This window comes from Limulus polyphemus, unplaced genomic scaffold, assembly GCF_000517525.1.
Source record: "Limulus polyphemus unplaced genomic scaffold, Limulus_polyphemus-2.1.2 Scaffold2028, whole genome shotgun sequence".
Taxonomy (NCBI): Eukaryota; Metazoa; Arthropoda; class Merostomata; order Xiphosura; family Limulidae; genus Limulus; species Limulus polyphemus.
The window spans coordinates 25,139-36,901 of NW_013667638.1; the positions used below are offsets into that span (position 1 = coordinate 25,139).

The 11,763-nt window shown below is 32.7% G+C and overlaps 1 protein-coding gene across 4 annotated transcripts in view; it reads right to left on the reverse strand.

Annotated features, from left to right (window-relative positions):
- Positions 1–5,329: 5,329 nt before the first annotated feature.
- LOC106465720 (probable citrate synthase 2, mitochondrial) overlaps positions 5,330–11,763 on the reverse strand; it is a 20,585-nt gene continuing 14,151 nt past the window's right edge. For all 4 annotated transcript variants that reach the window (XM_022393632.1, XM_022393633.1, XM_013925957.2 and 1 more), the window contains exons 7-10: positions 11,428–11,557; positions 9,902–10,003; positions 7,296–7,505; positions 5,330–5,996 (exon numbers count right to left, since the gene is read on the reverse strand). In XM_022393632.1, the coding sequence (XP_022249340.1) occupies positions 5,832–5,996; positions 7,296–7,505; positions 9,902–10,003; positions 11,428–11,557 (607 nt within the window). In that variant the 3' untranslated portion in view covers positions 5,330–5,831. The remainder of the gene's footprint in view (positions 5,997–7,295; positions 7,506–9,901; positions 10,004–11,427; positions 11,558–11,763) is intronic.

The following is an 11,763-nucleotide window of genomic DNA, read 5'->3' on the forward strand; positions in this document are numbered from 1 at the left end:
TTTATTTTGATTACTCAGTTTTAGCTATTCGTTTCAAGACAATAATGGCTTTCTATATTTTAAAATGACAGATCCTTCGTCTGGAGAGCTACAGACTGAAACACTGTTTCTTCTTGTTCGCGATACACAAATTACATGTTTTTTGTTTGTTTGTTTGGGGCACGGGTTGGTCTTGTGGTAGATGCTATGGATTTCGGAGCTGGTAATATTGGTATTATTTTCTTAGTGCAGAACCCGGGTGACGGGGATTCGAACCCGTGACCCGTAGATTGTGAGTCGAGCGTCTTAACCACCAAACCATGAATATAAAGCTATGTACACATCGGGGACTCGAACCTTGTATCTTAGTTTTGCAAGTCCGTAAACTTACCGCTGTTCCCCCGGTGGACCGCTATAAGAGCTCCACAAGTTTTACATATAGTTGTAATCAAAACATTTGGAACAAAGTTGTCTTAATGATACAATACAACCACCGGGTATGCCTATATTACTAACAATACAACCACCAGCTATATCTATATTGCTAACAATACAATCACCGGATATATCTATATTACTAATAATACAAACACAGGATATACCTAAGTTACTAACAATACAACCAACGGATATACATATACTGCTAATAATACAACCACCGGATATACCTATATTACTTACAGTACAAACACTGGATATACCTATGTTACTAACAATACAACCAGCGGATATACATATACTACTAATAATACAACCACATTTGGAACAAAGTTGTCTTAATGATACATAAAATAAATGCCATTGTATAATAAGTAGTGCTTATTTAGATATAACAGATTGAACAAATATGTGAATAAATATACAAACAGTATTTACCTCATAGACTAACTTAACAGATCTGTTCACGATTGTTAAAGTTTCTTACTCCTGTCAAATTTAAACGTTTTTTCCTTCATTTCCAGTGTCCTGGCCACATCCTAAAACTGACACTGACCGGGTTATTAACGAGCAGACATTGAAGATTTCATGCATTTCTTCTCATCAAATTGCTTGTTTTTCTAAGATACAGCTTTCGAATGTAAACATTTCACTCGTGTATCCGTTGTGTATGTTTTGTGAATTAATTTTAGTTGAGTTATACGCAATGCCGGTAGACATTGCAAGTTCAGATTGCGAGTCGAGTGCCTTAACCACTTGGCCATGCCGAGCCACTAAGTTAATTAAAGAAACCTTCAATTCTTAACAAACATCAGACTTTTTGTAGAGGTGTAATATCGAGAAAATGCTCTGTAACTTTCATCGACAATTCAGTTTTAATGTTTTGAATAAAATTATATATTATTTGTTTGTTTTTAATGTAAAACGGTAACCTGCGCCCTGTCCATCGCGGAGAATCGAACCCCCAGATAGTAGAATTGTAGGTCCGTAAACTTACCGTTGAACTATCAAGATACATAAAATTATACACTTAAATGTTATTACTTATAGATAACTTTTCTGTACAGCAAATAGGCAGTGAGTAGATCAGTTATTTGGGTAGTTATCTAATAGTTACAGACTGGTGACACACGGATCTTTACTAATTCAAAACTTCTTAGCTGTTTTTAGACGTAATTTAGAAACCGAGTCCTACAACAATTCCTAGTTTCGTTTTTAATACTTTGAAATAGTGGAGTAATAATTCTTTAAAGTAAACCAACACGTGACTAATTAACTTTTGTAATGTTTCATCCTCATTTGCTCTGCAATCACAGTCCATTTAGAATTAGTGTACATCTACTGTAAATGAAACATAATTATGATAACATTAACTACATTTAGGCTTACGTTTAAGGCTAACAGTATATTTCGAATAGAATTTACTTGGCAATCGTTTTTTTTTTTCCCCAGCTTCGTTCTTTTAACAAGTAAAATGGGAATAAAAATAATTGTTGCTTTACTGAAATAATACTTCAAATACCATGCAGCTCAGAAAAGTAACCTAAGAATACGATATGCATTTTTTTAGAGATAGGAGTGTTGAACGTACAGAATAACGACTCACCCATTTTTGACAGTTACTTCCGTTTTTGAATGATTAAACTTACCGAAAATTGAGAAGAATACAGCTCTATAATGCGACTCAGCCTTCTTTGAGGGTCGATTTCTGGCTGGAACGTTGTATTCAAATCTCACCGAGTTAGAATACTGACCAATAACTAACAGCCTTCGCTACATGATCAATATAATTGGCTTGTCTCTTAATAAGTCTTAGGCAGGTGAGAATAAAATTATTGATTTTATAGGAAAAAAAATATTGGGAAGTGCCTTGAGTAAAAATACGTAAACACGAAATACTTAAATTAGAAGTAATTGTGCAATAAAATAAAACTGAAATATGTACATACGAACGAAATTCACTTTATGAAATCATGTATCACGATTGTGGTGCACGTGACCTATTTCATGCTATTTTCTAATGTCTATAAATATATGTTGTACTAATTAAGAGGTATTTGTAAAAAAATAAAAAAGTGCAGTAGAACCTTATGGTTGATCAGATAAAAAGGCCATAAACATTGTTTCATTCGATTTGGTTCTTCCCTCTAACTTCCAAGTTTAATCTACTGTCCTAATGTTTGTAGATACAACGCGGTTGTTGATAGCCTCTCTGATCTTTTACTGTTATACCAAATTTTAGGCTACTAATCATCTTCTATCATGTATATTTAGGCCCGTATTCGTCCCTTGTGGTATGCTGGACAATAATGCCCGATATTTGTGATATTCCAAGGATAAGCCTTGCACATAGTTACTTAATCGTCGCAATATCTGGATATTCAGGATCTAATATGTAGAAGGTTTGTTTGTTTTTATTGTGTTTTTTAGTGCAAAGCCATACAATTAGGCCCGTACGTAGAATATTTGGAAGTGGGGGGCGATCGACTTTGCAAGATCGAAAGTCAACGCATATTTTGCGAAGCACAATCAGCATGCTAATGTTACGGGAGTCTGTGTCATGCATTCCAGAACATTTGTAAAATATTGGTGCTACGAGATTAAATCTGGAAGCAATTTTGCATGAAATATAGCTTAAACAGTTGCATGGCTGATCACATAAAATCTACAAACATCCAATGAAAAGTTAATAAATCGTCATTCTGTTGTAACACTGCATGGGGAGCTAGGCTTAAGTTAGCATAAATATACAAGTTTTATTATTGTTACGTCTCTGTGTTCGTTCGTTAATTTTCCGTAGAAATTCTTTCCGAGAAACTTCAGCAATACGATTCCTTCCTTAAATAAAACTAGTTTATTCTTTCTCAATACAACTTTGCAATACACTTAATTTCCACAGTCAGTTTAACTTAAACAAACGCTATAATTCACAACGAACGATTCACGCGCTTGACTCAATTGTCCGTCTCTATCTCTGTCTGCAATTCAATTCCATTGTTGCAGTCACTTCTTGTCTCTTCTAGAAACTCATCACTTGTTGCCACGTCACGCGACTTCCGCTGTCGTAACATTATAATAAAGTATTGTACTATCGACATGCAGAGTAGTTATTAAATGTTAGATTATATTACTAATTTAACTAAGTCTGGGCAACGATAATATATTAGTTATTTTAATCATTGGCTATTATTTAAGTACTTGTATGAACTACTGAAATAACACGTTAGCATACTCCATTCTTCTGGGGGGGGGGTGCTTTCCCATAAATAACTTACAGTTTCAACGTTGATAGCAGTGTCATGATGATTATGTATTAAAGCTAAAGCACTCAGTATTTCTTCGCTTTGTGTACAACTCGGGTAATTATTCAACATGAACTTAATGGAAGTGTGGAAAAGAGTTTCAGTAACATAAAGATATTTGGTACACTGAAGAAAAGAATTATTTAAATCTCCGAATACAGCCGTGATAACCAACAGAAAAACGAACATTTGTATACATGTCTGACTGGTATTAATATATCATTTTAAAACAAGTTGATTGTGTTGATATTTGTATATTAGTGAAACTGGCAGAAATACCCACCCTGTGGAAGGCTATTGGGCCTGCAGCCTTTTCTGGAATTGTCTGACAGTTCTACAACAATGTCCTCATACTTGACATTCAATAACGTTCACCATCCACGAGAAAAATGTTTTTATTGAAATTGTAGATGCAGTTATTAATGAAAGTGCCTTGCTTTTCTGTTGCAACACTAATGAGATTTTCACTAAAGAAAAACAAATTATTTTTTTTAAGTTTGGTTTTTGATTGTTTTATATTTGAAAACAATCCACATATAGTGTTTGCTGAATGAATAAAGAAAGACTTATGTTTTTCATACACCCCCCCAACCCCAACCCCAGTGGACTCCCATGCCTGAAACACACTTGCCATGTGTGATCTCCACTGATTGGCTGTTGAACTTGAATTTTCAAAGCACCAATAACTTGCTGACAAACAAGTACTCAATATAATTTGAAAATATCAAGCTTTTATTGTTTTTATAAAATTACAGCATTTACAATTAGGGAGAAAATGTTTACTCTGATCGGCATACATTCATAAAAAATATAATCACTTTTTTAACTTTTACTGTCAACATCCATGTTCACTATAACTACTGACCAACAATTATGTAACCTTCCACATTTACCTCAAAACAATGAGTATGAAAAATATAAGTGTTTGCACTGAAACTTGTAGTTTATGTTCGAGACATGTCAACTAAATGTTATTATCTAAAGCTATTTTCAAAACATGCATTGCTTAATAAAGAAGGTATATTAAACTTTCATTATTTATAAAATGATGCGAGTGACAAAATTAAAAACTGTACATTTCGTTGTTTTTTTTTCTACCGATGTGTAAAATCCATTTTCAAAAGATAGTAAAATATGGTCTTTCGTATTGTAATTTTACAAATGACAAGATTCTAAAAACACTGCACTAATGGAAACAATAACAATCAACTTAGAATAAAAACAATTGGATGGTTTAGTTGTTGTTAAGTGCAAAGCTACACAATGGGCTATCTGTGCACTGCCCACCACAGGTATTGAAACTTGATTTTTTAGCATCATAAACCTACAGACTTACCGCTGAGCCACTGGAAGGCAAAAAATAAGGACAGACACTAGTCCAAAATCTTGCTGCTCATATGAAGAACAAACATTTTTAATTTTATATTTCTTTTAGCAGAAATTCCAATTCCAAAAGACACGGTGATTTATTTCTTAACTGTATGGCATTGCAAGTGACCTTTAACAATATATACTGATTGAAGCATATACAAAGTTAATTGCTACCAATTAATTCTTCCATATGTTAAACAGACAAAATATCTGAAATAATGCACGTTTTTTTTTTTTATTCACCAAAATCCTGTATTTTTGCAAAAGAGAAACACAAGGTACAGTTCATTCCCCTGGTCTTGTCAAAGATAGGATAGATCTCACAGTCCCTCCCCTCATTACTTACAGTACTTTCGTCCCATGCCGAGTAAATACATCACTTACATTTCTAACTTCCAGATAAAATAAACAATTCTACTTTTTCAAAGATTAATATTAGGAGCAATCTACTTTCAACGATTGTTATAACAAAGGCTGATTTCCACTTTAAAACTTATAACCTTGTTAAACAAATTAAAACTGATACCTTAACGATCATGTTCTAATAAACACAAAATAAATGCACAAAAATTAAAATATTTTCAGATATATATATTATTTGATATACTTTGTTTTAGGTGGGCACCATGTGTTTTGTTTAAAGATGTTGCAGTGGTTTTAGTTTCCATATTTAATTTTTTTCTCCACAACAACTGGAATGCTAAGTAAGCCAAAGAAACATCTAAAAATGTCAGAGTTATTTTAAACTGCACCAACAAGCTTCATGAGTCCATCTGTGGTCATAGATTTGGGTCGTTCAATAGGCAGTCCAAGAGCACGATCCCATACAAGTGATGCCATTGTACCAAGTGCTCGGGATACTCCAATAAGTACGGTATAGTAGTGAATCTCTTTCATTCCATAGTACTGAAATGATAGAATATCAACCTTAAACAGTGACAGAATATATTTTTTTTAAAAAGTACAAAAACCTCTCACTATATTCATGCGTATATAAATCTTGAAAACTGCTATGTCTTCCATCTATCTTACTACAGCTGGGCAATTAGTGGAATTTGTTCATTGATTGATTATTGGGCTCATTAATTTATTACGTTCAACTAATCAATTATTATCAAGAATAACTAAAAATAGTAATAATTGGAAAAAAGTAACTTCTATTAGTTGATTATTTTCGTGAATAATAACTGTTGATTAAGCTGAACAACCTTGAATTAACTGAAAATAATACATTTATTTACACTGAAAGATTCCCTTTTTTTTATGTATATAACAATTATACATAAATGTTAACACACTATCTTTATACGCCTACTTTTATGTTGTTTTGCTACAAAGGAGCGAGTGAAGATAACAGGTTAGCTCTAGCACATGTATTATTCTTTACTTCATAGCTTCGTAAACACGCTATGGAATACGTTCAGGACATAGATTTTGCTATCCAAAACAGCATTCTGTAACTGTACATGGTTATTTGACTTGATTTTTTTTTTCTTTACTTAGGAAGCTACATGTTCTCTCAGTTTCCAACTATCAAGTCTTCCTCCTAGTTCTAGCAGTACATTTGTTTAAAACATAATACCAAACATATTTAGCTCACAAGGAATATTTTTGATATCCAATGACATTCATATATTTCATATCAAAAATAAATCCTGGACAAGTTTAATATAAAAGCTAATTTTATTGGTGAATACACAACACTGAAGAAACCGAGTTAACCCTATGCATACAGACCAGGTCAATTTGACCAACGTCGTAACCATCATGTAACTATGAAATTACATGTATCTCCACAAAATATGTCAAGCTTTTAGTGAACATTACAAGTCTGTTGTACACAAAACAATCAGATTTTTTAGCAAAGATTTATCTGTAAATTTATGAAGCCTTTGTCATGGGCATCTGCAGAATTTTTCCACCGGGGGGTGGGCAGGCAAAGTAATGTGAAATTGTAAAGTGAATGAACATGCTGAATGAACAAAGAAAGAATTATGTTTCTATTTTCATCTTAAAATTTAGATAATATAAAATTTGGACTAATAAAGTACAGTTTGATGCTAAATATACTATATACATTGATAATAAAAACGTTTAATGAAGTTGAGAATGTAGCTCTTGTAAAAGGTTGCGAGATGCACACTTTCACCTGTCACAAGTGCACAAGTTTAAAGTCACTTTGCAATTGGTTCTTTTATAACTTACTCGAAGCAATACGCCACTGAGACCATCAACAGTAGGCCAAGGATTCTTTATTTTGCCTAGAGCCAGAATACTCTGAGGAACTATTCTATAAAGATTATTTGCAAGGTTAAACATAGGGTCATCAGGGAGATGCTTTAAGGCAAATTCTCGCAGTGCAGTATACCGTGGATCTGTTCGTCGTAACACATCATGACCAAATCCAGGAACTACCTAAAAAAAAAAACAAGAAAGAAATACAGTATCAAGTTGTTTCAAAATGCCAAAAAATAGGGTTCATGAAATAAAAGGTTTATGTTACTATTTTTAAGGGGTTTGATTATCAGCATATAATATATAATACATGGCATAAGTAACTAAGTATAGATCTCTTTGTTCTAAGTTTAATTAAAGTGTATACATCTAATTAGTCCTCAAATTACTGATTATATCATTAATTTTTCAGTGCACCATATTCACTAAATTTTATTTTTTTTGCCAGTTACACCATTTGCTGTAAACAAAAAACGAATTGGGTGAAATCACTCATCCTCAATGTAAAATACATAGGGGATCCAGGGGTAGTTAGTGGGATTAATTTCAATGTAAATGGTATTTTTGTTTACATTTTTTTTTATATGTTATTAAGATCCCTATAACAAAGAGTCATGATATAACAAGGAATTAGTGTGAAAAATAGTTTAGAAAAATGTGTTAAAAATCCTATAGGGTGTATGGACCCATATCAGTAATTCTAGGATTAAACATTAGTTTCGTCCTCCGATACATAATCATTTAGTTTTTTATAGGCTGAACATTCTATAATTGGATATTATGTGTACAGTGTACCATCAGTTGATGAAGGAAAACAGCAGTGGAGTTGTCTGAATGGATCATGACAAGAAGACCACTATGATGAGTCAGTAGAAGATGACAAGCTAGTTGGGCAGTCAACATCTTGAGGACATTAACATAGAGAAATTGTTCCTTTTGGGACAAGACTCCAAAACTGGAGTAAGTGTTTAGGACCACATCCCACCAGAACAGAGGCATCAGTTGACAGGTTTGGTTGTTGTCAAACACAAAACTACACAATGGGCTACCTTTGCTATACCTGCCCGGGGGGTATGAAAACCTGAATATTTGAGCATTATGTGCCCTCAGATTTACTAATGATGAGCCACTGGGAAGCTCCAAACAGATGCAAGTCTGGGCAAGGTGGGGAGAAAGATGGATGCTAAAGATTATGTGGGATTAAGTGAGCCACTGTGACAGTGAGGGGTGAAAAGAAGGAGAGAGAGAGAGAGAGACAAAATAGAAAACATTGGATCTTTGGATATACTACACAAATCAGCCAGGATCCACTGATGGGGATGTATTTAGGTGTGTTCAAGAGAAACAAGGGAGATGAGAACAGATACTTAAATCAGACAGAATGGAAGGAAAATCAAGGTCTAAGTGACAAACGGGTATTTCCAATTTTCCACAGTAAAGCTGATAGGGTCATGATGTAAAGCCTCCGAAAAGGTCAATCATGGACAGATAGTAAAAAATTTGGGAAAATAAGAAGAGTAGATGGAGAGGAAGGAGATCCCCAAGCTGAAAGAAAATAATCCAATGAGTGAAGATCGTGTAATAAGGTAGCCCAAGATTCATTATAAAACAACTGAAGAAAGAGAAAACAAAAGACGTGCACCTGTGTAGTCCAAGCAACAAAGTGCAAAGGTGGGTTTATCTGATCCCTGTCAGAAAGAGGGAACCAGAAGTAAAAGTAGGCTTGGAAACAGTTGTACAAATTTATCTAAAAATGAGACAGACTCAGCTGAAGAAATAGAAGCAGGTTGTCTGGAATTCTTAAAGAAAAAAAAAACTCATCTGAACAAAACAGTGCCAAGAAAAAAAAATAGTCTTTGTTGCAATGCTAGTGCTCATGAGGTTTACTGTGCATGAAGGATGTATTGGTGGAGGGCTACAGTCTAATGATGATTACATCATAGGCTGGTGCAGTACACATTAATGTGTAAAGAGTGATAGTTTCATTCAAGGTTTGTGGCATGTGCAAAAATCTTTTTGGCAGTGGCTCAAAGTATCAGCTTTTTATTTGATGGAGATGAGTAGTGTTTCTGAAGTAAAAGTATTAATACAGAAATGATACTCGTATATCTAGTACATATCTATAATTGATATCTTATTACAAGTTTCTATAACATTCTTAAAGCAACACCATTAAGATAGAACTAATACTTGTATATCTCTTCACAAATACTTATATTTTTAAGGCCAAATCAATATAAAATTTATATTCGTGCAGGCAGTGCAAAATTTATAATCTATACCTATTTACAAATTTCAATATTCTTAAAAATCAACAGAGAACTGGTATTCCTACATATATCTATAACTGATATCACAGTTACTATCTTAATTATTTGTAATGCTTATTAGAAAATTAGCAATTTGTGTTTAACCGTTTCAAAGTCATGTGGAAATGGACACCTGCTAAATATCTTATGCCTTATTCTAATTTTTTTTTTTTTTACTTCATCCTTTATTGGAAAATACGATCTGTGAAAACTTTTAAATATTTTATTATCACAGGTAAGTTTGGACAAGTTTTAATTTATTCTAACCTGTCCAGATTTTAAGGTCTGCCAAACAAAGTCTTTCAACTGTGCCTCTGTAGCATCAGAACTAAGATCATTATGCAATTCAGTCAGCCATTCAAGTACTTCCTGTAAATAGAACATAAACAAAAAAATTACCTTGCTTTCTCAAAATTTTTAAGTTAAAAACATGACACTGTACCAAACTACTAAACAGAAATTTTACCAAATTTTTAATATATATATACATATTGACTAAAAGAAACATAAATTAACCATGAAAATGTATAGCTGCATAATTTAATTTTTTTTTTTCCTCAACACTCACCTTGTGGCTATTCAAGAAATGAACCGACTGAACACAAGATTAGTCTTAGCTTTGCCAAGACTACTCACTCCTGTGTTTAATAGAGACACTTCTTGAAAAGGTTGTGGGGTGATATGATGAGAAAATAAAAACAATTCCCTTACTGACACTGTTTTATTGTGAACTACACAACCTTAATTTCATAATATACTGGCCAAGTAAAAAGTAAATAATAACAGATTAAAAATTCTTAATGAACTGGTACTATGTTAACTGTACTGCATCTGAAGAAAATTTAAACATTCTGCTTTCATGTTCCAATTTACTTTAAGAAATTATGTTTATGTTATCTATACAAATAGATATTAGTAATGCATTACTCAGACGTAAATGTTTTTTTAATAACATCAGCAAAACAAAGAATCATTTTTGAATAAGTCAAAAGTGATATATATATATATATATATTTTTTTTTTTAAATAATTGCTTCAACGTATGTAAAAGAAAGATAACAAAACTTTAGAAAGAAACAATGTCCTTTAAAAAGAACAAAAAAAGTTATCTGTAAGGTTTAGTATCCTAATAAAAAAACAAACAACATCAGCTTGGCAAGTTCAAGTCTGAATTATCGAGTTGTAAATCTTCCAATCTTTAAATACTATAAAACAAGTCTCAAAACTCCAGGTGTACAAGTGTGGTGTTTTTAAACACACTTAAAATTATGCCCTGGTATTCTATAATGATTGAGTTACAAGAGTAAAGGTTTTTAAAAGCCAGTGAACAAGTTGTGGTATTTTTAAACAGTTGAAGAAATTCTGGTCCCTACGTTTAACTAACTTGCAAATATTAATCTTTAATTACCATCAGTTAAATTAATACTGGACCTTTTGATTAGCTGTTTTGATATATATAATTTTAAAAACAATTAAACCTCCTCAATTTCATTAAACCTAAGTGTATCAGCAAACAGCTGTAACTCCTGTCACAACCCACCAAGATTCAATGAAACTTTGTTGAAATCATAATAGAATAAGGGATAGTCAACAAATTTCTTTGAAATACACAACTTGTTTTGTGATCAAATTTTGTTTATGAAAATAGGAATCAATAAGAAACTTTATTTTAATAACTAGATTTCCGAATGCATTTTCTTTGACTGAACGAAATACACACAAACATTTAATTTGCTGTAACAAAATTTATTCACATTATTCGAAGGTTAATTAATATAGTAAAAATCCCAAACCTGGCTGCCTAACCCGTGAAGAGGTCCAGCAAGACCATTTATACCTGCTGCAAATGATATGTATGGATCAGAGAGGGCACTAGCAACAAGATGTACTGTATGAGCACTAACATTTCCTCCTTCATGGTCACTTAAGGGAATAAAAAATAAAACAATTGGGCTTTTTAAATACTAAACTCTTGAAATGCATCGAGTAAAAATTTTTCAGATTAAGAAATTAAACCCCAAAGAAGAATAAGTTGTGCGTGACATATTTAAGAGCAGACTTTCAAAGCAAGTACATGGGAATGTTTTTTTAACAAAGAAAAGTTTTAACACAAGTCTTTTATTAATAAT